General features: G+C 39.4%; 3 protein-coding genes across 5 annotated transcripts; all 3 read left to right on the top strand.

Annotated features, from left to right (window-relative positions):
* The first annotated feature begins 2,633 nt into the window (after positions 1-2,633).
* On the top strand, positions 2,634-4,627 carry LOC309488748 (arylamine N-acetyltransferase, pineal gland isozyme NAT-10). The gene is made up of 2 exons (XM_082157082.1): positions 2,634-2,876; positions 3,522-4,627. Exon 2 carries the CDS (start codon positions 3,529-3,531, stop codon positions 4,393-4,395), a length of 867 nt encoding a protein of 288 aa, XP_082013208.1. The 5' UTR covers positions 2,634-2,876; positions 3,522-3,528; the 3' UTR covers positions 4,396-4,627.
* Positions 4,628-6,413: 1,786 nt separating this feature from the next.
* On the top strand, positions 6,414-9,036 carry cnep1r1 (CTD nuclear envelope phosphatase 1 regulatory subunit 1). 2 transcript variants are annotated; one of them, XM_082161788.1, is made up of 7 exons: positions 6,477-6,546; positions 7,182-7,260; positions 7,533-7,604; positions 7,798-7,871; positions 7,966-8,075; positions 8,203-8,257; positions 8,378-9,036. In XM_082161788.1, exons 2-7 carry the CDS (start codon positions 7,209-7,211, stop codon positions 8,417-8,419), a joined length of 405 nt encoding a protein of 134 aa, XP_082017914.1. In that variant the 5' UTR covers positions 6,477-6,546; positions 7,182-7,208; the 3' UTR covers positions 8,420-9,036. The 2 variants fall into 2 exon arrangements, with proteins under 2 accessions (XP_082017915.1, XP_082017914.1); XM_082161789.1 differs by lacking the exon at positions 7,182-7,260 and having other exon boundaries at positions 6,414-6,546.
* A 131-nt stretch (positions 9,037-9,167) lies between these two features.
* On the top strand, positions 9,168-17,633 carry gpatch1 (G patch domain containing 1). 2 transcript variants are annotated; one of them, XM_082161787.1, is made up of 19 exons: positions 9,168-9,754; positions 9,884-10,018; positions 10,105-10,190; positions 10,306-10,469; positions 10,552-10,649; positions 10,791-10,846; positions 11,302-11,550; positions 11,659-11,809; positions 11,999-12,078; positions 12,178-12,382; positions 14,068-14,451; positions 14,543-14,721; positions 14,841-14,968; positions 15,367-15,676; positions 15,797-16,076; positions 16,174-16,308; positions 16,604-16,698; positions 16,786-16,919; positions 17,047-17,633. In XM_082161787.1, exons 1-19 carry the CDS (start codon positions 9,685-9,687, stop codon positions 17,072-17,074), a joined length of 2,967 nt encoding a protein of 988 aa, XP_082017913.1. In that variant the 5' UTR covers positions 9,168-9,684; the 3' UTR covers positions 17,075-17,633. The 2 variants fall into 2 exon arrangements, with proteins under 2 accessions (XP_082017913.1, XP_082017912.1); XM_082161786.1 differs by having other exon boundaries at positions 16,783-16,919.
* The last annotated feature ends 8,378 nt before the right edge of the window (positions 17,634-26,011 follow it).

The raw sequence follows: 26,011 nt of genomic DNA, 5'->3' as shown, positions 1-26,011 counted from the left end.
CGAAGAGAGTTTAAATCTTAAATCAATCTCTATGCACAGTCTGTGTCTATTTTTGTTCTTCATGCTAGTAAGTGCTAAATCCCCAATTTTACAAAGGTAGACTACATGGTCGAGAACGGCAGTAGGCTATAGCATGATTAGCCAAGGCAGCATTGTTGAGTGAAGGCAGTCAGTTTTGACAGCAAAAGATGAGATAATTTGATCAGATGTCATGTATTTACAGTATTTTACCTGCTAGAAATACATGCTCAGTTTTACCCTCAGTTTCACAGACAAGGCTTAAGCTAGTCCCAGACTAACATGCATGTTTGAGCTGTTTTAACTGGAAGCAACTTGCATTCATATATCTGAAAATATGTCAGTGCCGTTGTTTTGTCTCAAGATGCACACCAGTATTGTTTTTTTCTAAAGCAATTTTATAAAAGCTACTTAAATGTCCTAATTGAACTAAGGCCTAATCCTGGCTTAATCTAAGCCCTGTCTGTGAAACCGGGCCTTTATGTTATTTTAAGGTGGGGTAGAATTAAATGAACGTAAAACTTAGCATTTTGTTCGAGTACCCCTTTGTCACCTCACGTACCCCCAGGGACAGGGGAGAGCGGGGCACAACCTAACGCGGGGCTAGTTGTAACACCCTTGTTTTAAATACTTCCACACATGCTAGCATGACGAGACTTAGTGTATTTACTATCAACACTCTATAGAGAAAAAAATTGCGCCAAAATTCAAATCTTTGGAAGACACCGCCGTCTCCGGAAAGGACACCACCGTCTCCAGAAAGGACACCACCATCTCCGGCACGGACACCAGCACGGACACCAAAGTCTCCGGAACAGACACCAACAACTCCGGCACGGACACCACTGTCTCCGGCCAGGCACGGACACCAACGTCTCCGGTACGGACATCGACATAGACACCACAGTCTCCGGCATGGACACCAATGTCTCCAGAACAGACTCCAACTTCTCCGGCACGGACACCGGCACAGACACCACCGTCTCCGGCACGCACACCACCGTCTCCGGAAAGGACACCAATGTCTCCGGAAAGGACACCACCGTCTCCGGCACGGACACCAATGTCTCTAGAACAGACACCAACGTCTCCGGCACGGACACCGCCACGGACACCACCGTCTCCTGCACGTACACCACCGTCTACTGCACGTACACCACCGTCTCCGGAAAGGACACCAATGTCTCCGGCACGGACACCACCATCTCCGGAAAGGACACCACCGTCTCCGGCACGGACACCAGCACGGACAACGACGTCTCCAGAGCAGATACCAACGACTCCGGCACGGACACCAACATCTCCGGAATTGACACCACCGTCTCCGGAATGGACACCAACTTCTTCGGAACAGACACCGGCACGGACACCACCATCTCCGGCACGGACACCACCATCTCCGGCATGGACACCATCGAATTATGAAAATCGAATTATTGATATAAAAAATTAACATTGTTACTAGAATCAATTCAATTGTTGATATCAAGAATAGACATTTCAACTAGTGACAATTGAATTCTTGATATCGAAAATAAAGGATTTACTAGTAATTGTATTTCTGATAAGTGAAATTGGAATTTCAACTAGTAAGAAATCAATTGCTGATGTCAACAATTGAATTTGAATGGCAGCCTATGGTGACATTTCACTAGTGGATTAAAGGTACAACTTTTACAACTTTTTTTTTCTGTATGCACCCAGACAATCTGAAAAACACACATTATGTTGCACAATCAGTAGTCTGCATGTGATTAAATTGCAGTGTCCCACAAGCAGGAGTATCTCTCTGTTAGAAACAGAGAAATTTAGATAAATAAAAGCACAATTTGTTTTTAGCAAATAAAACTGATTCTGAATCTAAAACATTAGATTGATTTTACCACTTGAGGACGCTGTTAAACTTTTTTTCTTTTTTTTTTTTAAGGCTCCTGATTTGAGCTTTATTATAATTGTCCTGTTTACACGACACCGTTTTCAACTAAAAACGTAAACGCGTTTCAAAGTGCAAGTTTTTGAAAACGGTCTCCGTGTAAACAACAAAAGCGCGAATCTCTGAAGACGACAGAGATGTGTTCATGTGTTAAGGGTTTCATCGCCATCTAACGGCCTGGCAGGAGAATACAGCGTTTTTTAGTCGTTTACACAGATCTGTGTAAATGGGGATCGTTTTGGACAATGTAGCCTAAGCGGAAAACTAGAAGGAAAAACTCAGTTTTAATCATATCGTTGTCATGTAAACGTACCCTGGCCTTATACACTTTGTAAGTGTGCGTAAGTGCCTTAATTAAGTTTATAATTTAGGTATCATGAGTTTGCATGTTATTATGTTTCACAATACGACAAAATTTGAAGTAACCATATTCCTCACAGATTGTTATCTGATTAATTTAATGTCTGGAACATTATGGCATATAAGCCTGTTAAGAGAGCAGTTGAAACACCCTTACGATGTATTCTCAGTCAGTTCTAGCAGAGACATTTACACAGTAGGGCTCAAACTGTATCTGCCTACTAATTTTAGCAACAGTCACAAGACAAGAAGCATGTCAGCAACTGAACAAATTTTGTTTCGATTTCCATCACGTGCTATTCTGTGAAACACTAGTTTTGTGATCTGTCACACATGATAGTTTGAAATGCAGTAGTAATGAATGCTGTGTTGAGTCGTTCAGAAACGTTAGCTTTGTGGATTTTGCCCTGTGCTTATCATTCATAGTTAATTTATTACAACAACTAGGCCTAATGACACAACTGCAGTTCAAAGGTTCTTATGTTATTCAATCACCAGTCCTTCATTTTGCACTCATTCTCTGAGTATTACTTATCCGTCAACTCTCACTGGATTCATCTTAAAGGTAGGATTTTTTTATAATATGAAAAGAATAACTTTTACAGTTCTTTTCCTGATTGTTGTAAATTAGAGGAATTTGTAATCATGTTATTTTATGTATGTTATGTCTTAACAGAGAACCTGAAATAAAATCTCTCCTCTTATTCATGTGGCAAAAACAAATATTTTCATATTTATTTTTTAATGTATTTAAAAATATACAAAAATGTCAAAACTGATTATATAATTTTTTCTTTAAATAGCCTATATTTTCAATACATTGCACAATATTTATGCAGTTATCATTCATGTATTTTAAGATTATAAATATATTCTATTGCTCCTTGAAGTATATTTTGGCACTTGAAAGATATATGACACAAATCATTTCCTACTTTTTTTGCCATATGGGTATCTTCCTCTGTGCATAGGTTTCATCTTCTCCCACATTCTGATTTTCCTAAATCTTTCTTTTTTGTTCTCCATTGCTGCAATTTTGATATAAACTTATGTGATTCTTTATCATTTGAGTTCCATATAATGATAAAATGGTTCATATGTTTCATCACATGAAATTTGAAGTCCTGAAATTGTTTATTCTTATACATTATAACATTGTAAAATGGCTACACAAATTCTGTTAAAATTGTTTGTGCATTGTTTCTCGTAGTGATATAATGGATCTGAGAGAGTATTTAAACAGGATTGGATTTACTGGCCAATATGACAAACCCAGCCTGGAGAGTTTGTTCGCCATCCACAAGCTGCATGTCATGAATATTCCATTTGAGAATCTCAGCGTCCACAGTGGGGAGAAGAACACTATGGATCTTCACATCATCTATGATAAAATAGTGAAGAGCAATCGAGGAGGCTGGTGTTGTGAAAACAACCTCTTGTTCTCGTGGGTTCTGAGGGAGATGGGATACAAATTCACCATACTGGGCGCCAAAGTGTTTAACTCGCTCGATAAGGAGTTCTTCCCCCAGGACTGTCATCTCATCAATCTGGTGGAGATTGATGGGAAGCCGTACATTGCTGATGTGAGTTTTGGAGTGTCGTACCAAATGTGGCATCCCTTAGAGTTGATCTCACGTAAAGACCAGCCACAGCCTCCAGGTGTGTTCCGCCTCATAAATGACGGGGTGAAGTGGGTTCTCGAGAAGACTGGAAGGAAGCAAGTGGTCCAAGATAAGGCCTTTGCTAATTCTAGCCTCATTGACAAAAGGCTCACCAAAACAATGTACTCCTTTACATTAACACCCTGTGATGCAGATCATTTCCTGGAGACATCAGAGTTCCTGCAGACTAATCCAGAATCTCTGTTCATGCTCAAATCCATTTGCTCCCTTCAGACGCACACAGGCTTCAGAGCTCTGATTGGTTGGACGTACAGTGAAGTCACATTCAAAGAGGACGCAGACTCGGTGGACATGAAAGAAATCCCAGATAGTGAGATAGAGGCTTTACTAAAGGAAAAGTTTAACCTGGTGTTAGTTAATAAATTCACACCTAAAAACAACAAAGCTGATTATTGCATCTAGTACTCAGCTATACTCATCTAATACTTAAGTACCCAGTGTGTTTTGTTTCAATATTAAGATGAAAACTGTATCTTGTATTCTTTCTCTCTTTCATTACTTTGTCACTGGATGATTTGAAGCAATAATTTTCCATTGCATTTTCTTGGCATAATAATAGTTGATGGATTTTTACTGGTCTAAGCTTTGAGAAGGACACAATTATTCAATAAACTCTCCATATTTTTTACCATTACTTTGTCTCCTGCTTTCTGGTCTTGCCTGTATTCATCTGCCTTTCTCTTGGGCTGGTAAAAGAGTTTTAATACTTGACAAAATGTTAACTGTCACAGGGGCGGACTGGGACAAAATTTCAGGCCGGGAAATCTCACACTCATCCAGGCATACACCAACAACAAATTCTGAAACCACGGAAAACCCAGTTTTTTGTATGGCAATCACCATCACATCACGTGTGTGTGTGTGTGTGTGTGTGTGTGTGTGTGTGTGTGTGTGTGTGTGTGTGTGTGTGTGTGTGTGTGTGTGTGTGTGTGTGTGTGTGTGTGTGTGTGTGTCTGTCTGTCTGTCTGTCTGTGTTTACTTTTTGCACAAATTTTCTTGTACCTGTCAGTTTTTCATCTACATGTCTCCACCTTGTTGCAAAACAACCACCTCATTGTAATTTGTGTGTACATATAGGCCTACATTTATTTTTGTTAAATTTAAAAACATTGCGACCATGTGTTATTGTTTTATCTTAAAATGACTTAAATACTCAATTTTCTAAATTGCCTAATTGTCAAAATTAGTACAAAAATAACTACATCATGAAAATATCTTTATAGGAAAATCCTAATACTTTAACATGTTCTTGCATTATCATGAGTCAGGTTTTTTTCCCTTAGTCCAGGGTTTTTCCTGCATTGAATTCTTGTTGGAGGCCCGTTTTGTCCCGCTAAAGGGAAAGGAAGTTTTGTCCCGCCAAAGCCTTATTTGATCAGTTATTGTGATTTATTATGAGTGATGTAGATGACTGCTGCGCTTGTGATAGGCCGCATGTTAACTGAGAGAACGAGCAGAGAGCCCCTCACTCTTCAAACTAAGCAGGGCTGCGTTTCCCAATAACGTTGTGTCTTAGCGCGCTACGAAGACTCTAAAGGTATAACTTAACTAAAGGTATACAATTTCTAGGCGTGTTCCCCGAACCATAGGCTACTTTAGGAAGTTGCTTAAGAAATACCTTCTTATGTGCGACGTTACCAGGTGCTGTCCGTGGCGATGGTGCTGAATTGGTTAATATCGATGGCTCGAGAATCAATTATTCACTCATGCAGGGGCTGCTTCTCTGCGTTATGTGAGAAAGCGGTTTTGTAAAATAATTAGGCTACTTCAGAAATAGTGGAAATTGCATTTATTGGGATTAATGGGATATTATAAAAAATAATCCAAACTATAGCCTAGCCTACATATTTAAAAAAAAAAAAAAAAAAAAAAAAATCATATATTGCTGCCACAATAACCGCCCATTACAAATGACCACATCTGGTATTTAATGATGGAGAGAGGTCTAGTAAAAAGACTGGATATAACAGTATATGTGAAGTATTGTGAGCAAAGATAGCCATCAATTTTGTTGTTTGAGGACAATAATGGCCTAATTTGTATTTTGTATTCAGGGACAAATAATGGATGAATAAATAAACACTATAAGAAATTGTTTCTTAAAAACATAATTTCAGTTGCTGCCTTAGTTGCTTTTATGTCTAATTAAATTGTCTGTCGTTTCAACTCATTGACATTTTTGATGAGCTAAAAGTATGAAAGTAAACTTTAAAAGTCTTGACAGCTTTGGAATTTGATGTAGCCTAGTTAAAATTGCTTGAACAACCTGTTTGTTTTTGTTTTCAAAAAAGGGCTAGGGTGTTCTTACTTAATTTATGTAGGGGGAAATTAAAATAATAACAAAGAAAACATCTAAGCATTTAACAAATTGGCGTCTAAAAAAAATCGAACATATTTCTTTAAGATGACGCACTCCTCTCTTCTAGCCAATGAGAAGAGAGCTTCCGCGATTGGCTGGTGCCCGCTGACGGTAGTTGCGTGTGTCTGCAGGCCTGAGCTGAGCGTCCACAGCACTGGTGGGAAAAGCAATGAATTCATTAGAACAAGCCGAAGGTACTTTTCAGTAGAATATCAGTTTAGTGCACTCATCTCCGAGTGTCATATTCATATATTAGCAAAGCGTCCACGTGTTTGTTATGGCATGTTAGATGTATTATATTAACACTGGGCTGCTAGCATCTAAGCTAAGACTCTTAAGACCTTTCAGCAGTTACCACCGAGATCTCGGAAAAACTGATACCTCAACAAAGAGTGCTGCTCTTCTGTCATAGTAAAGTCCGGGTCTTGGCTTTAAACATTGTGTTGGCCTGTCATAACTCCACTATACCAGACACTGACGTATAATACATGCCAATTAGAGTACATTTTCCACTACATTTCAGTACATTTTGAAGCCATAAAGCTGTCAATGCCTTATTGATATGGCTGGTACAGCTGATATTTATGTACCTATAAACAATGTAATTTAGTCCATTCATACCAGTGTATTTGCCTATCTGTATGTTTATCTCTTGTTTATAATGCATTTTTCAGAGTGATGTGTGAAACTGCAGTATAGTGACTTAAAGGAGTAATTCGCCACTGGCAATATGCGCTTTTAATAAATAAATAAAAGTAGTAGAAAGGTAAAATGTTTTTGAAAGTGGTGTTATATGATTATAAAGATCTGTGTTGTTGAGTTTTGTCAGAAAGGTAGGGAAACTCCAACACCTATAATGCTCTGGGCTCGATCCGACTGTCTGTGGGCGGGAATGCAAAAATGCGGAAGTAAGATATGTAGTTTTAACAAACCCTGGCGCTGTCAAAAAAAGAAAAGAAAAAAAAAGCCCTTTATAGTTGACTATTTGTATACACACTACCAACATTGTAACGATACAAAGCTGGTTGAAAGCATGCAAACTTGTCCTTTAATTGGTGGTTGAATTCTTTGGAAATAAAAAACTGGGTTTCTCCCAAGAGAGAGATTGGAAAATAGATGTAAAATAGATTACCTCACTGTTGCTGTGTTGTGCTGATACAATTGTTTTCCTCATCCGTAGACCTGAAGGCATTTGAGAGGAGACTGACAGAGTATGTGTCTTGTTTGCAGCCGGCTACAGGTCGTTGGCGCAGTAAGTCAGTCCAGCTTGTCTGGTCTAATCTTTACTGAATCTGTCTCAAGCATTTTAAAACCTGGACTGTGCTCTGAGCCACAAAGTGTACACACTTACTGAGTGTTCATAACTCATAATATCCACGAGGATTGAGCTTATTGTGCAATACACTGTCTCATTTTAATTCATGAATTCTGTCTTCTTTTTGCAGTGATTTTGATCGTGGTGTCTGTGTGCACAGCCACAGGAGCGTGGAACTGGCTTATAGATCCAGACACTCAGAAAGTAAGTGAAATTAAGAGATGTTACAAATGAGGTCAGATTAGCATCTGATGTCACATTCCCCTTGTATGTATTCTTATGTCATCTCTTTCCACAGGTTTCTTTCTTCTCATCTTTATGGAATCATCCGTTTTTCACTATCAGCTGTGTGACTCTCATTGGCCTTTTCTTTGCTGGAATACATAAACGGGTTGTGGCGCCATCTATGTATCCTTCTCAATGCTGGAAATTTGCAGTGGTGTTAGGTGTGCTTAGCCATTCTCTTGAGTATTAACAATCCCAAAACTGCAGATTGTCAGAGACTACCAGATCTCTCCTTAACCACTTGTTTCAGTATTGCAGCTCGCTGCCGGACAGTACTAGCAGAATATAACATGTCCTGTGATGATGTGAGTACTTGTGTCCTTTGAATTATTGCCCTTTGTGATCTATCAATTTCACTGATTTAAAAATCCAAGGCAACTTTTATTGTGCATTCATTTGTATTTCCCCTCCCCCTCGTATGCTAGACGGGGAAACTTATCCTGAAACCGCGGCCTCATATCCAATAGCACCTTGAAGAGATGGGAGTGGAGAGCATTTCATATCAACATTAATCATCAAGATTGCACATAGGCCTCAGTGCCAGGAGATAATCCAAAGTGTGTGGGGGTCAACCTCCCAAATAGGACTCTAACTTCTCTCTGCAATTTATGAAGAAGCAATGGGAGCTCAAAAGGAAACGGCCATTTTGAAGAAAAACATTGTTTCTGCTATTTTTAAATAACCCTTATTTTTCTGTTGGAAAATTTGAGTTTTATTTGATTGTGGATTTTGATATCCTCATTTGTAATGCCGTGGTCTTATTTTAGATGCATACGGTGTATGTATTTTTAAAGTAAATTGCTGAACACATAATGAATATTAAAGTGTTGATATTTGTTCACCTTAAGCTGACTTTTACATGTATAATAGGAAGCATTTATGAAATGTTTATGCCTATGACATGATGCGCTGCTTTTTGTTGTTTTTAAAAGTACTTTTATGCGACTAAAGGCTGCACTAGTTTAACATAAAAGGGTCACAGGCTAATGTGTCATGGTTGGCTGAGATTTTATTTACTTTCACTCCAGAGTTAAAATCTATAAGAATATGTGTTGGCAATAATAAAAGTTGTTTGTAATATAGAGTTTTTTGCTATTTGTTATTATTAATGTCACTGAAACAAACTAGTTAACACGAAAACCAAGGCGTCTGTCAGTTGACAAAGCTTAAAAAGCTTAGTGGTTCGAAATCTGAGTGAATAATTTCACGTATTTGGGTCATCATCACGTCTTCCTAACATCACGCAGGGAATAGGTTATTACAAAGTCTTTGCTATTACATAATTCAAAGCGTTCCGACATTGTTTTTACTGAGTTTTCATTGTAATTTCTTTTTTTCCAGTTCGGTTTGTTGTAGCCATTATAGAGTACAGATATAAAACGGTTTATTTAGAACCTCTGTATAATTTGTGGTTACATTGGAAAATACAACGTTTTAAAAAAGTTATTTCGCACCATCTGTCGATCATTTTATCACTCCAAATGCCCTTAATGAATGAATGAATGAATCTGACAATCGCAACCATTATGAATCGTTATGTTGGTGAATTGACTCGAGAACCGCTCAGGCCGATTCATGGGCCCAGTCCCAAATGACACACTTCATAATGCACTTTCGGTTTTGTGGACGATTCCGCTGAAGTGATTCGTTGGAAAGGTCCGAGTCAAAAGAACGATTGGTTTACGAATTGGACGTAGCAAGAGCTCACGCGGCCACCGTACTTATTGTAAACATGGCGTCCGACGCAGATAGCGATGAGGATTTCGTGTCTTACGGAACTCCTTTAGAGCCTCTAGAAGAAGGTACTAACGTTACATGTACACTGTAGTTGTTATTTGCTTGAATGTGCAGGTTTTTGATGCATAAGAGCTGTGAATATTTAATGAAAACGTGAATTCCACGTTGTTCGTATAACGTTATGTGTATTTCAGATGAACCCAGCAGAAAGCCAGTCCCCGTGCACGAGCAGACGGTTAAAGATGAGAAGGGCCGCTACAAGCGATTTCACGGAGCTTTTACTGGTGGCTTCTCCGCTGGTTACTTTAACACAGTGGGCACCAAAGAAGGTTAATGCCAACCTTGCTCAGTGCAGTAATGCTTTTGATTCTGTTAACCGGGTCTTGTAGTTTAACTAATCTGCTATGTCCTTTAGGCTGGGCACCATCAACATTTTTATCAACTAGACAGCAAAAGGCAGAGAGGCAGAATGCTAGACCAGAGGACTTTATGGATGAGGAGGTTAGTGTGTGAATCCTTGGTTCTCACACGTCAACATTTATGTGCCTTGATACCTGTAAAGTTATTGGCGTGTACTTTTTTTTTCCCTTCTAATACATAATATGTTTTGTAAAAGGATTTTGGTGAGCATGGTATTGCCCCAAGAGAGATTGTCACTACAGATGATTTTGCATCGGAGAGGAAGGATCAGTTAAAAGACAAAGCACGAGCCGTCAGCTCGATTGCTGCTCTGATACCTGGAGACACAGGACTGCTGGAGGAGCTCATCGCCCCTGCACGGTAAGCATCACTCTAACTAATATGGGCTAGCTCTAATGTAACTGAAAGCTAAACTTATTACATGTCATTGTGTGATTGCTAGGTCATCTATTGGTGTGGAGCTGCTGAGAAAAATGGGCTGGAAAGATGGCCAGGGAGTCGGACCGAGACTGAAGAGAAAGCAACCCAAGCAAAACACTGGTGATGAGAGAAGATATCACAGATATTTTGTTTTAGCTGAAGTGCCATTTTTAGGTTTTAGGTCTGGAAAGGATGATATGATGTGCTAAGCACAATGTTAACATTTCAAGAAGCTTAGCTTTGCTCTTTCTCGTCTTTCAGATGCAGTTAGAGTTTATGGCTGTGTTTTGCCACCCAATGGATCTGAAGAGTCCGAGGTGGATATTGTTTAATGTTTGGGGTTCTGATCAGATTAATTAGAAATTTATAATGGCTGCATCCAAAATTGCATATTCTCTGAGTAGGTACTCCTTTTGATTAGGTACTTACTTTGCGACCAGTAAAAAGGATGTTATACTATGATTGTAGTCTGGAAGTGCTACATTCATCATGTGGTCATAGTCACGTGACCTACCAGGGTCAGTTGCTTTGCTTCACTGCTATTCACAAATTTCTCCAGTGGGCTCATTAGATTGTAAAGTGTCCATCAGATGTGCCCCTCAGAATCTAAGTCATCCGGGTACCTTTTGCCTACTGTTTTATGAATACTGTGAATTCGGACATACTACTCATTTCACATATGAGTATGCATATTCAGATGCAGCCTGTGTGATTACTATGTGAAGAATGGACAGATTTTAGTCAAACTGAAAAACTTTTTATTTTTGTTCAGGAGGATGATGATGAATTTGCTCCAGAGAATGTGACCTTTGCCCCCAAAGATGTGATCCCAGTGGACTTCACCCCTAAAGTGGACTCCCATGGTCTGGGTTACCGAGGGCTGAACCCTCTACAGGCCTTGGAGGGCGGATCAGGATCAGGACATATAAACCTTTTCACGCTTCACTCTGATAGAGCAACCAGCTTATTTGGAGACAAAAAAAAGTCAGGACAACAACGCAGGGGCGGAATTGGAGGACAGGTAACGCCAACGTGCTGATCAGTAATGGCCTAGAAAACTACATTTGATACTAAAACTAAAGCACTCCCATTAGAAGAAACATGCTGACACCAGTGTATTTGTGTGTAGGCTTTTGGAGTTGGTGCAATGGAGGAGGAAGATACCGATATTTATCATAAGGACTCCATGTCCAACTATGATGCTGTGCTGGGAGGAGAAGAGCCAGGGGATGGGCTCTATGGATGGACTGCTCCCCAGCAGTATACCAGGAAGAAGAACGGTTGGTGACTTGAAGTCCTTGGCTGTGTCCTCATAATGTCATGATTCATTTATGTTGCATCAGGATGTCAGAACTGGGTGCTGCTCTTTGAGTGTCTTTTGTAATGTGACCATACTGTTTCATGTCAAATTGTAGGCTTAGCAGGAAAGATGGCTCCTCTATGACAAATGTATACGTTTTTTGTTCCAGACTCAAAAAGAGATGTGGCGTATTCGGGCAGGATTCTGGAGGGGTTTACATTGGCCTCCCAAGCCGCAGAAATTAAAACTGTAATGTACAGTTAATGTACAAACTGGCAGTTCCTTTAGTACTTTATTTGGTGTGAAAAAGTTGTGCTGTTAAATTAGGCTCACTGGTTTTGTTTCTAGGTCTATCCTCCCCCCGATCTGCCCCGTGATTATCGGCCTGTACATTACTTCCGTCCTGTGGTTGATCCATCCTCCGTCAGTCCTATTGTTGCCCAGGCACTGCAGGCTTCACGTGGACACCTATCACAGGATGCACCACAGCAGGGTCGTCACAATTTAGACTCTGCTCAGAGACGTGACATGCTGGGAGAAAGGCCTCTAGAGGGTAAGGATGTCTCTGTGTATGTGTTGTTGCTGTTTTAAGAGTGATTTGAATTATAGATTTGTGATTGCAGGGAGATTCAGATCAGAGCTGTCACATTTTCATTACACGATTGAACAAAAACAATTCACAATAATGATATGATCACGATATCTATAGAAACTTTGAACAAAATAATGGTATCAGTCAAATTTATCTTTAAATTTATTTTGTGTTTTCTCTTTTTTTTGGCCAAAGAATCACTCAAAATCTGAGTGTAGGGAGGTGGAGAGAGAGTACGTCTCAGATCTCATAACTTCCTTGTTAGTTCAAAAAGTAATGTCACTCACAACACACAAGTGTGAGTAACAGTGTTTTTACCATTCCTTTGTCTGTTACAGATTATTTGATATGTACTCCCTTTACTGAAAATGATTAACAATGAATATAAGATTGACAGTGCGACAAACGATGGTACATTCATTCATAATTCGTTTACACAAAACACCAAACAGTCATCCTTTGTCAACTATAACTTAAAATTCCAAGTTAAACCTTATTTGCCACAACCAAGACTTACAAAGAATATGTAATATGCATAAATGTTTCACAGTTGGCAAATGTTTCTGCTATGTAACAAGAATGTAACTATCTAAACTCCTTTCTCTAGCGTCTTTGTTTCAACACAAATTTAATGTAATGAGATGCATTACAATACCTCACAAATACATAAGGAATAAATATAGATGATTAAAGGTGCTCTAAGCGATGTCACGCGTTTTTTAGGCCGAAACATTTTTTGTCACATACAGAAAACATCTCCTCACTATCCGCTAGCTGCCTGTCCCTTGAACACACTGTAAAAAATGCAGTCTCTGTAGACAGCCCAGGCTCCACAAACGGCAAGAAAAACAAACTGGCCCAGCCTGGACCACGAAACATAACAAACAGTGTTCCAGCCAATAACCAACAAGAATGATTTGGGGGTGGGGGTTGGAGGGTTAGTGCGCGTGCACATGAAGGGGGGTGTGGGGAGTGGAGGAGAGAGAAGCATGCAGAGGGAAGTTAGCAAGAGGAGAGATGTCCTAGACAACGACAACAACTAACGTTAGAATTCTATTCTCTTGAATTTTGATATGGCCAACACACGACCAAAGAGACGACGTTCCGATGTACAAATAGCAAAGGATAGAAGGAACGCGCAAAGTCCCGAATTTACATCGGAAAAGCCTGTTTCAGGAAGCACGGAAGGGAGGGGGAGGGGGAGGGGACGGGCTGAGGAGGAGGGAGGGTCGAGCTAGCCTCCGTTTTTTTGTTTGACAATACTTACAACGACAACAAGAAGTGACGTCACCCAACATCGCTTAGAGCACCTTTAATTACCATGCTGGTGTATTCTTCGTATTTGAGGTGTAGGTTTTTCAAACATGTATGGCGAACATCTTAAGTTTTCACACAAAAAAAATCCTCATGGTAAAGGTGGGGATGTCGAAAATTATTTTAAAATGCAAAACTGTTAGTCAATCATAGCAGTGTACAAAAACATGATAGCAAATAGCCTATTACTTCTAAATTAGGGTGTTTTTTGATGTAAAAAACTTGCTAACATTATAAGTGGACCTCAAAGAACATTATAAGATAAAAAAAAATTCAGTTTATTACTACTTTTAATACAATTTATAACCCAAACTTTTGTTTATGTTCTATAGGCCCTAGTTCTGTGTTTGAGTTGCTTGACGGTAAGGACAGAGAGCGTCTGAATGAGTTCCGCAGAGCGGCCGAGGGGCGGAATAAGCCAGCGGGAAACCTTTCCTCAGCTGCGGATCGAGCTGCCGTGGTGGCTTCGGCTAAAGCCGCCGCTCTGCAGGCCCTGTCCAGCCGTTTCAAGTCAAACGCCCCACAGCCTGAATCCCACACTCAGAGCATGACCTCTCCAATCCAACCTCAGGCATCCTCTGAGACCCAGATGGCTTTGAATGCCTGGTCTGCTCCCACTGCAGATGCTAGCAAAACCTTTAAACCATTTTCAAACAATCCTCAGAAGCAGGCCCGCTACGATCTGTACATCAACAAACTCAAACAGGGCAATAAAGGTGAATTTGAACATTTTATGTTTGGTCTGATTTATCCTGGATTTTCCTAATCTGTGCTTATCTAAATACCTGATTTCCGCACTATTTGTAGATGCCCTGGACTCGAGTCTGGACTCCTCCATGACGGAGTGGGAGAGAGGGAGAGAAAGGGATGAATTTGTACGCGCTGCATTACTCTATAAGCCCAGCAACTCTTCTCTCTCCTCACGCTTCACACGTAGCAAACAAGAGGATGACACAGACAATGTGGAGGTCACACGGGATCAAGAGGTTAGGAGCGTCACCTTTGACATAAGTTCAGGAAATTCGTTTGGTTATATTTCCAGTATTGTCCACTGTTAAGTAACTTGTTTTTATTATAATGGTACTTTAATATTCACTCTCTTTAGAATGATGTGGATGACAAGCAGGCCGCTGTGAAGATGAAGATGTTTGGAAAACTGACCAGAGAAACATTTGAGTGGCACCCTGATAAACTATTGTGTAAAAGATTCAATGTTCCAAACCCTTATCCAGGGTAAGACGCAGACTTGTGGATCAAATCATATGCTGTATCTGAAGACATTTCTTTACTAAATTAAGGACAAAGGTCTTTAATACAAACAAAAAAAGAACCCTGTTGAATTGCCCTAATTGAGGAACATTTTTTTATAATTTACAATCATATTAAATTGCAGCCTCAAAAAATGCAATTACTGTTAATGCCATGTCTGTTTTTTATTTTTTATTAGTGCAATTAAAAAAAATTTTATTTTTATGGAAGGTATTTTCCACCAACCTTTAAATTAATGGAAAGATACAAATGTAACTCAAATGATTACATTTAAGTTTCAATTATTATTATTATTATTGCTTCAGCATTATGAAAGGTTTGTAACAAATTTATCTTTCCTTTATCTTTTTTCTGTTTTGCAGGTCTAGTGTAGTGGGAATGCCTAAAATAAAGAGAGATAAGTACTCAGTCTTTAACTTCCTGACCATAACGGACAGCAGGGAGGCCCCGAGTGCTCCCAAAACTCCCAGCTCCAGCACAACCCTTCCCTGTTTGACTCCAGAAGTCTCAAATAAGAGATCCAGGTGGGATGTACCAGGGCAGGCATCTGAAACTAAAGACCCACTCAGTGCATTCCTCAGTGAAACTCGCAGTGAGGTTTCAGCGGCCCAGCAAAATGAAGCTGGGGTCAAGACCCAGACAGAATCTCCACATGCTTCTGTCACTCCAGAGGTATTCTTCACCCCTGAAGAATAAATTCAGAAAGTTTTCACCTAACTTGAAGCTAAAGTATTTTTTAAATGAGTACTATATACAGTAAAACCTCAATGTAATGATCACATTTCTGTGCAGGTAAAAGTGGCACTGTCTGATGGGCAGCAGATTGACCAAAAGACTGAAGAGGAGGAGAAGGAAGAGGATGAAGAAGAGGTAAGGCCTCCAATGGATCTCTTTAAAGCCATCTTTGCCAGCTCGTCAGATGAGAAGAGCTCATCGTCATCTGAAGATTGTAGCGAGGAAGAGGACGAGGTGGCTCTTCCAACATCTGAACCAATCCAAAGCGGTGCAGGGACAGTGAACCCTCTTATCTCAGCTCCGATCACTCCTGTTCCTGACATCAGCAATGTGACAGGTATGCTTTATATGAGAAGTTCCATTAAAAACCTCTTTCAATGATTCAGATGTCATTATCATAATCATTTATTGACTTTATTTTCTCTCCCCCTCAGATTTGAAGCACCTTACAGCCCAGAGCATGCCATCTGCTGGAACTGCAGCACAAAATACTCAGTCCTCCGATAATGCTCCTGCTAAATCACAAGGCCTGGATGAAGAGGAGTTTGGCCCCAGACTGCCACCCCCTGGTCAGTCACTGTAACCACTACCGTTTCCACCACCCTCAATTTATCATGTAAACACTGTGACTACGTGTGTTGAAGCAATAATACAAACTTATTTCATTAAATAATAATAAAAATTATGATGATTTCAGCTCAATCTCACAAGACATAGTTTCCTTACAAGAATATATCTGATACTTGGTAATATATGGTAATATACAGGTGCAGTAATTTTAGCTTTATTACTTTTTCTCTTTCATCAAGATTTTTTTTTCTTCTCTACTAACATCAAGATTTACATTGTTCCTCTCTTCATCAGGGCTTGTGGCACCTGCACGCTCACCGCAGCTGAAGAAACAGAAGAAAAAAGAGAAAGAGAAACACAGAGCCAAGAAACACAAGAAAGAGAAAAAGGTACAGTTTTTCTGGAAAAGATTTATTCGGTCAGAGTGCCAGACTTCTTTGCAAAACTAGAAATTACATTGTTTCTTTTCTCAGAAGAAAAAGAACAAGAAACATAAGCATAAAGGGAAACAGAAGAAGAGGGTGGAGGAGTCCAATAGCAGCTCAGACGACACTGACTCTAACAGTGAAGATGAACATAGAGATGTGTCTACTAGTGAACTGCTTCAGAGGTCAGAGCTCATATTTCCAATCACATAGGATTTTATAATGCATCTTTTAAATGGTAATGTATCTTTGTATACATTATTTTTAATTTAACGGCTTGAAAGATGATTTCTCTCTCTCTCTGTGGCTTAGGTTAAAAAACATCAAGAACAAGAGATAGAAGAATTGAGAGTGAGGAAGTTGTCTTACGGAAACGTCAAGATAATACAGTGAATAGTGTGTGTGTGTGTGTGTGCACATTTATTTACATAAGTGTACCTAATGTTATGATTGCAGATATTTTTAATAAAAATGTTTAAAAAAAGAAGTAATTATTGTAATGAAATGTCAACAAACACAATGTGATCAAACTACATTAACCTTGTTGTAATGCAACAGTAATTTGACCATATTCTGTTAAGATTCATATTATGAGTAATTACGATGAATGAATGAACCAAAGGAGGAAAGCTCAGATGGGAAGACTCAGGTGAAAATTAAAACCTGCAATCAACTGTGGAGCAGAACTGTACCAACTTATGAGCTTTTTGAGACATGAGTTTACATGAAGTGTTTTGTGCCTTTAACTTTAAGAATTGTTCTTGTCTCTTTTTTTCACTGTTATATTTCCATTTATGAGTGCATGTGAAGGCAGGGTTTTTTTCTGTCACATTTGCGTGTTTACACATAAGGGTGCCTTTTACCTTGTAAATAAAATTGCTAGTCTGCTGTACATTTAATTAGTTTAATATTTTGTGTAGGCTAATTTGTTAATTTAGTTAAAATTTTAACTAGGGATTTTGACTAATGTTGAAAATGTTTGTTTGTATGTTTCACCCAACTGAAATCATAATTTCAATGTTAGATAAATCAGTATGATTCTTTATACCATGGTCCATGTCCAAAAATGTTTAATATTGTGATACTTTTTTGGTGTTGTGATGTGTGTAAGTGAGTCTATCTTTGGAAACACAGTAAAAATAATAATAGTGGTGGTTACATTTTAGGGGGGCCTCCAGCCAAATAAGGGTGGATTTCAGCGGTGACGTGTAAAGGCCAATTTATACTTCTGCGTCGAGTGTACGCCGTAGTGTACGTCGTAGGCTACGCACGTAGGCGACGCCGTCGTGAGCATTTATACTTCTGCGAATGTCTGTGTTGCTCTGCAGTTACACCGCCGAAACGCTAGTTGGCGCGGGTGGGTTTTAATGTTCCAGTTCCACTGTGTTTACATTCCTCGCGGCTGTTTTGAGTTTAGGTTTCTACGAGCAATGGCGACTGAAGGAGTCATACAGATGGCTGTATTTCCGCACTTCAAGCAATCTCTCGGTCATTTGGTCTATTTCCATGGCTCTTCACTGATCTTCGGAATTTAAAAATGGCGGGCGGGCGGTGCAGAGTGCAGAAGATCATTCCGGAAATGCGTAGGAGGAAACGCGATGCTATCCAGCCGACCAATCACAGATCTTGCGGTCCGCGTCGCCGCGACGCGTAGTTACATTAGTTACGACGCGAAGGGTACGACGTATGGTACACGTCAATGCGTATGCTACGCCGTACCTTCTACGCGAACCCGACGCAGAAGTATAAATTGGCCTTAACGCAGTCACTCTTACTAGCCACTTTGGTAGGTTTGAATTTTATATAGGCCAACATTTTTTTATTTTAGTTTTTTAAAAAGGCATCTGAAATAATATACTAAGTGCAATGTAGTGTTGTCCAAATTATAGATTTTTCTATATATATATATATATTGATACTGATATATTTGAAATGCTTCCAATACTCATTTTCCGCAGAATAAATACACAATACCAGCTGCGCTTTCTCGCTCTCTCATAATGATCTCTCCGACACACAAACCCACCTCCCCTCACGCACTTGTTTAATTTGCTCCGGATGAATATTGTTGGTGTAACGGCTTAAATTTCATCTTGGGATTGTGTATATTGCGCATAATTTTACTAATTCCCATCGATTTTATGCCCACACCTAAATTGTGTTGTTTTTCGCTGCTTATAGTGCTTAAACAGTCCAATACATACACAATAATGTCAAATTGCTGGCCTTGTTGAGTATTTATGTAAACACAGTCAGTTATGTTTTAAGTGTAATGGATCCATGCATCAGATCTTAAAGTAACAACAGCCTAATATACCTGTTGCCAAATTGAGATAATATAAAAGATATCCAAATGGCACTTTTCCCCCCATGGTATTGATGTCAAAATTGTGGCCAGTGAAAATGCTGAGTGGATAGTAACTTTGGAAAACCATATAGCCACAGTGGCCGTTGAGCAAAAAAAGTTACTATATATACAATTGTAATTGAAATTATTCAACCCCCATTGCAAATCAGGTTTATTGGCAACATGTACAGACTTTCAGCTGTTTGCAATGAACAAATCAAACAAAAGTAATTGAAATAGCTCAATACAACTAATATTTCAAGTGGTTTCTCCAAATTCAACTGAAAATGCAGCTTTTAATGACTTCTGAAATCTCAAAATTATTCGGCCCTTTCATGGCAAGCATCTTTAGTACTCTTACTAATGATGTTACGTCTGACACCGACGCTCCGAAGCTTGCTTCAAACTCGAACGGTCCTTGCAATGAACCACTGCTTCGGAGCTTGTATCATTACGTCACTAGTCACGTGAAAATGACTTCTGAAGCAAACACACTGGTTCACTCCTGTAGTGAACCACCTGACTGCTTTGACAGCCCAATCCAGTGTTGACAGGTTTGAAACCTGGCGGCTGTATTTCTTATAAAAGTGAAGCCAAACCATGGCAACAGTAGTCGGTGTCAGTAGTCGGTGTCTCTAAAGCTGGTGAAATAAAAAAAAATAAAAAAAGATATCACCTTTCACCAAAGACAAAGAAAATAATATTTCTGAATAAAAACCATACCATTTAATGAACACTTTGTCTAAGCCTTCTGCATGTACCCAAAGCACACCCTCTGCCACATTTTTTTATTATTAATTAGAGAACATATGAACATTGTTGCATAAAAATATGCATCAAAGACAGAAACTTCAAAAACCCTCTGCTACATTATACAAGTACAACCAGTTACACAAGCACATCCTTTTCAACATACAAAAATATCAGTCCCACCAAGTTAACAAGTTATAGAGTTCTGCTTCCCACAGCTAAACAAGAAAAAGCTTTCACACATGATACTACCCTGCAAAAAAAAAAAAAAAAAAAAAAACTATAGAAACCATTACCGAAATTCTATTGGATTTAATGGTTTTCATGAGAATTTTATTGGTTGTAATGGGAATTATGTGAGTCTCTACTGATATGTGTTGGGTTCTATTGGTGGGGGCATTAAATCCTAATGGAATATGTCCCAAACACACTACAAAAAAGAATTCTGTAGTGGTTTAAATGGTAAAAGCCAATGGTTCCTATTGGTATTTTAATAGAAACCATTAGTATTTCTGTGATGGTTTCCAACTTTTTTTAAGCTGGTCTGATCTTCTGTCATTGTCTAAAGAAATAATTACACACACACATCATGCTTAATGTTTTATTATCAAGGTGAACACATGAAATTCATCAGTATCTGTAAAATTCACCTACATAAATGAGTTTCACAGCACTAACACTGTTTCAGCTTTGATCGCCTCGGTAAACACGTAATAAACGGGGCGTTGACATATAAGCCTATTTGCATTTTATGGTTGTCAGCTTTGTTGCATTACATTTACTTCACCAGGAGATGGTGCTGCAATTTCTATATGAATGAAGCTTCGAGTAATGAACCATTTTCGACACAATTGTATCAGAAAGCAATCATTTCGAAACGCTTCATTTGGCCATCACCCATCACTAACTCTTACCACGTTTCCACCGAAATTACCTGGAACAAGTTGTCCCAGGAACTTTTTTCCCCCAGAACTGTTGCTTTCTGCGTTTCCACCGCGGTCTAAAGTATCTTTGTCTAGATTAGGCAAATTAGTCTCCACCACAACAGATTTTTAAAAATGGTGGTTGAAATGAAACGCTGCATTGAGTTAACCAATCAAAATACGGCATGATCTCAATCAATCAGCATGTCCAGCGCCCAAGTCCCACCTATGGTCCCACCCCCAAAAGTTCCTGAACTTTGAAAAAATACTACCTCATAAGCAGGGACTTTTTGAGGGGGAAATTTTTACCCGGAACTTCATTTAGACCCTGGTTCCTGCGGTCTATGGAAGTAAAATAATGTCAAATGTTTTTGAAATAAAAAGCCTGTTGAATTGCACTACTTAAAAAAAAAAATAGGCATTGCATTAACCATGCTTGCATTTTAATGCATTGTATTTTTAGTGCTTACATTTTTATGGGCTGAAATTCAACATGGTTGAATATTTAAGCTGTGAATATTTCAATTAAAAACATTTCAAACACCTTTTCATTATTAAAAATTCAATAATCCATATTCACCTTTCATATTTCACTTCCAAAATATTCAAACTGTTTAAAATACAACCAATAATATTCAACAGGCAATTTTCGGTCCATTTTATTTCGCTTTGCAAATTCGCTTCCACAAATTCAGTGGTTCAAATTCGACAGTAAATTCAACATTGACGTCCAGGAACTGCAGGAAAAGCAGTAGATTGCCGAGCATACTCTCCATCTGCTGTTAGTCGACCTCACCAGCAGATGGTGCAAAAGCGCTTGTTGAAGACCAGCAACAGTTAGAACAAGTCATTCATTCATAAAACTCATTTACAGCAATGTAAGTGTATTTGTGATTATTATGACGGCTGTTTTAAATGTTAAATTCAGTGCCTTCACGGTTACTTTTCCTGTGTAGCCTACATGCATCTTTCTCTACCGTGAACGAGATTATAATGTTGTTATTCCCCGATGCGGGTATACAGATCCAATGTTAAATTTTTGAGGTTGACATATATTTCTCTTGGTTGTCTAGTTGCCTTAACTTTATATTGTGGCGATGTGCTGCATGCAGGCTATTAGGGTTTCCCTCAATACTTAAGGATTCCCCTGCTGGACATATACAACGCTTAACGTAGCTTAATGGACTACAGTGATGTAAAAGACCAAACTCGCAGGCAAGCAGATGGACTCAGAATAACGCGCAAAGTTTAATGCTGAGCGTTTCCCAGTGATAGATTGGCATAAAGATGGCTTGATGTTGGACATTCGCACATTTAGGGACCGTCTCTAAAGTGTATACAACATTGGTATACACGTTTCTAACTCCGATAGCATTTGAATAGAACGACTTACAGTCATAAAACCAAATGTAAAGTGTTCATTTAGTGTCAGGCATAATGCGCACCCTTTGGATTTTTGATATTTATTCAAATAAATTTAAGTTTGCTATTGAAGTTAGAAACGTGTATGCCAATGTTGTATGCAACTTTAGAGACGGTCCCTAAATGTGCGAATGTCCAATGTCAAGCCAATTTTACATTTAGTCATTTAGCAGACGCTTTTATCCAAAGCGATTTACAGTTAAACCAACAATAGGAGGACAATATGCAAGTGCTGTGACAGTTTAAGCTAATGCAATACACGTATGCATACTATATATGTGTGTGTTGATTTTTTTTTTTTCGCGACTTTGCGCGTTAAGTTCATATTCTGAGTCCATCTTCTTGCCTGTAGCCTATATAATAGCCTACAGCCTACTTCCCTAATAAGGTGCAAGATTGGTCTTTCATATCACTGTATCAACGGAAGGGAAATCCTTGAGTATGAGGTATTGAGGAAAACCGATTATAATCCTGTGCATGGTAGAGAAAGCTGATGACATGTAGAATACACAGGGAAAGTAACAATGAAGTTATTGAATGAAACATAAACACTGCTTTTGTGTGTTTATCATCTTTTCCGCATATACTGACACAGATAATCATTTTCATTTTATGAGTGAATGTCTTCGTCAACAACAAGCGCTTTTGCACCATCTGATGGTGAGGTCGACTAACAGCAGATGGAGAGTATGCTCGGCAATCTACTGCTTTTCCTGCAGTTCCTGGACGTCAATGTTGAATTTACTGTTGAATTTGAACCACTGAATTTGTGGAAGCGAATTTGCAAAGCGAAATTAAATGGACCGAAAATTGCCTGTTGAATATTATTGGTTGTATTTTTAAACAGTTTGAATATTTTGGAAGTGAAATATGAAAGGTGAATATGGATTATTGAATTTTTAATAATGAAAAGGTGTTTGAAATGTTTTTAATTGAAATATTCACAGCTTAAATATTCAACCATGTTGAATTTCAGCCCATAAAAATGTAAGCACTAAAAATACAATGCATAAATGCAAGCATGGTTAATGCAATGCCTTTTTTTTTTTTCAAGTAGTGCAATTCAACAGGCTTTTTATTTCAAAAACATTTGACATTATTCTACTTCCATAGCGGTCAAAACACACCGAGTACCACCCCAAAGTTCCTGGGGAAAGTTCCAGCGGTGGAAACAAGGCTTTAATAGAACACCATTTTGCTGTTATGACCTGCTGCAAACGAGATGTAACCAGACACCAGCTTCTGAGGAATCTTAGCCCATTCCCCGATGGCCTCAGTTCAGTAATATTGTTGGGTTTGCGTGCTGCAACCCCCTTCAAATCCTAACAGAGATTTGCAATGGGGTTCAACTCAGGTGACTGTGATGGCCACTGTAGAATCTTCCAGGACTTCTTCCAGGACTTCTTCTGCAAGTCTTGGTGGAATTTGAGGTAGTATGCTTGGGATCATTGTTCTGGTAAAAGGTCCAATGGCCCCCAAGCTTCAGCTTCCTTGCTGATGGCATGACGTTTTCTCCTAGGATTTCCTAATACTTCAATGAATCCATCTTGCCTTCCACACGTTGCAGGTTTCAGTGCCAGTGGATGCAAAGCAGCCCCAGAGCATCACCGAGCCCCACCATGCTTATGTAGACAGAGGGTTCTTTTTAGCATATGCTTAATTCTTCTTCCTTCAGACATTTTGCTGATCTATGGGGCTGAAAACTTTCAGTTTTGTTTCATCACTCCACAGAACAGAATCCCAAAACTTCTATGGCTTATTAATATGATTTTGAGCAAATTGGAGCTGACTTTTCTTGTGCTTTTGGGTCAGTAGTGGTGTACATCTTGGAGTTCTGGCATGCGTTTAGTAAGCGCCTTACTGTGCAAGCTGAAACCTCAGTGCCTGTTGCCACCAAGTCTTGCTGCAGGTCTTTTGCAGTCACTCGAGGGTTTTTCTAAACCTGCCTTCTCAGAAATCTGGTTGCAGCCATTGATAGTTGTGTAACCACTGTTCCTTTAACTTTGAACTTGCGAACTATGCTTCCAACGGTTTCTCTCTCTAAAAGCATTTTGTTCCCTACGCTATCTTTGTGTATCCTGTTCCTTGTTTGTGAAGGGTGATGTTAACTTCTCTTAACTTTTTGGACTATTCTTTTATCATGCTGGGTACACACCAAAAGATAATCGGGCTGATTTTGGGCCGACAATCCTATCTATGTCCCGATTATCTTGATGGTTCTACAGATTATTTGATCAGATTTTCCCTTGGTGTGAGGTGTGTTAAGAGTGTCCGAACCTGATCGGAATAACGTCGGAGCCGCCCCGATCGCGAATCGTAAATATTCAACATGTTTAATATTAACGATCAGAAATCCTGATGTGTGGGGGGAACCCAGGACAAACGCGCGCACGCTCTGGAGATTATCACGTGAAACTAAACAATATCCAGTCAGAAAGCGAGATGATGGAAGACGGAAGCATAACAAACGCAGTCATGGTGAAATTGATGTGGACAGCAGAGATGGAGGATCAGCCTGTTGATTTGTGGCAACAGCACGAATGTTTATACAAAGTGTCGTGTAAAACCTTTCCAAACACTATCATCGCAATTTCTTCCTGCATATCATGCTTATTCGGAGGTCTCGCGAGATTTCCTGTGTTCACAGTCGAGACTCTGGTTGAAAATCTGTTCGTGTGTGGTGTGCTGTCTTTGTCACATCATGGCACACCACACACTATTCATGGGTTTCATCAGGTCCCTTTCCACAGGTGTATAAAATCAAGCACCTAGATTATGAATGCAGACTGCATTGTGCTTGATTAATACACCTGTGGAAAGGGACCGGATGAAATCCATGAATAGGAGCAAAACGGTTAAATCTAGGATTTTTTGTCCTCGTGTTTGTGGTCTATCACATTTTGAAAATCTTATAAGATGTAAAAAAAATCTTTTGCTGTGTACCCAGCATTAGCCATATATCTAACATGCAGTCAAACATGACACTCAACAAACCTAGCCAATTCAGGTATTTCATGTGTTCTAGCTCAAGCACACCTGGTGCAAGCCATGAAGCCCTTGATTAGTTGCATCAGGTGTGATAAACACCTGTTTTGCAGAGTTGTGCTGTTGTGAGGGATTCTATTCAGGGATTGAATCATTTTGAGACTGCAGAAGTCATTAAATGTTGCATTTTCAGTTGAATTTGGGGAAACCACTTGAAAGTCCCCCTGAATTTTCCACCCAGCCCCCTCGAAAAATGCGATTAACTCCGTAATCTGTGATGGCCTCAGTCCCCTTATCATGAAAACGGTGGCAGGTTTGTCTTTTAAGCCTGGAACACACCAAGCCGACGCAGACGAACTAGTGCTGATGAAAGCAGACTGTGTTGTCGCCTCGCGTCGGGGTAAAAAGCTGCACTTGAACACACCGAGAGAACTACTGCCGACTGTTAGCTAGAATGCACGTTCTGCGTAAATGAGACAACTGTCTATTTCTGCAGATATATTCGTCTATATTCGTAATTCAAAAAGGGAAACCGAGGCTGCAGATACACAAACCGTAAACAAAGCAGAGCGTGCTTACTGTTTTGAATATCAATCCTGCTAAACACTTTCTTTATTCCACTCCTCTCGCGTTAATTGAAATATTCGCCAGGAACACTCGGGTAAGATGACGTAACATTTAGGCCGCTGTACGTGAGCTGTATCGTTCAGTTTCGTTCCACCAAGTGGGGCACTAATTTTTCTTTTGCTCAATATGTTCAACGTTAATAAAAGATATCCAAGCAAAAAGTTCTCCACGCATTATCCTGCAGTTAATGAGAAATTGTAATTTATTGGCGCACTATATTGAT

Source organism: Leuciscus leuciscus (assembly GCF_965113295.1).
Source record: "Leuciscus leuciscus genome assembly, chromosome: 2".
Classification (NCBI taxonomy): domain Eukaryota; kingdom Metazoa; phylum Chordata; class Actinopteri; order Cypriniformes; family Leuciscidae; genus Leuciscus; species Leuciscus leuciscus.
The sequence above is the reverse complement of the archived record's forward strand: the minus strand, read 5'-3'. Positions and strand labels throughout refer to the sequence as shown.

Excerpts from the sequence above, each read along its gene's own strand:
- cnep1r1 (XM_082161788.1), top strand. The coding sequence starts at position 7,209 with ATGCTCTGGGCTCGATCCGACTGTCTGTGGGCGGGAATGCAAAAATGC. Across the intron at positions 7,261-7,532 it reads GGGAATGCAAAAATGCGGAA|ACCTGAAGGCATTTGAGAGG; the intron begins GTAAGATATGTA and ends CCTCATCCGTAG. Across the intron at positions 8,258-8,377 it reads ATAACATGTCCTGTGATGAT|ACGGGGAAACTTATCCTGAA; the intron begins GTGAGTACTTGT and ends CTCGTATGCTAG.
- gpatch1 (XM_082161786.1), top strand. The coding sequence starts at position 9,685 with ATGGCGTCCGACGCAGATAGCGATGAGGATTTCGTGTCTTACGGAACT. Across the intron at positions 10,650-10,790 it reads GCAACCCAAGCAAAACACTG|ATGCAGTTAGAGTTTATGGC; the intron begins GTGATGAGAGAA and ends CTCGTCTTTCAG. Across the intron at positions 10,847-11,301 it reads ATGGATCTGAAGAGTCCGAG|GAGGATGATGATGAATTTGC; the intron begins GTGGATATTGTT and ends ATTTTTGTTCAG.
- LOC309488748 (XM_082157082.1), top strand. The coding sequence starts at position 3,529 with ATGGATCTGAGAGAGTATTTAAACAGGATTGGATTTACTGGCCAATAT.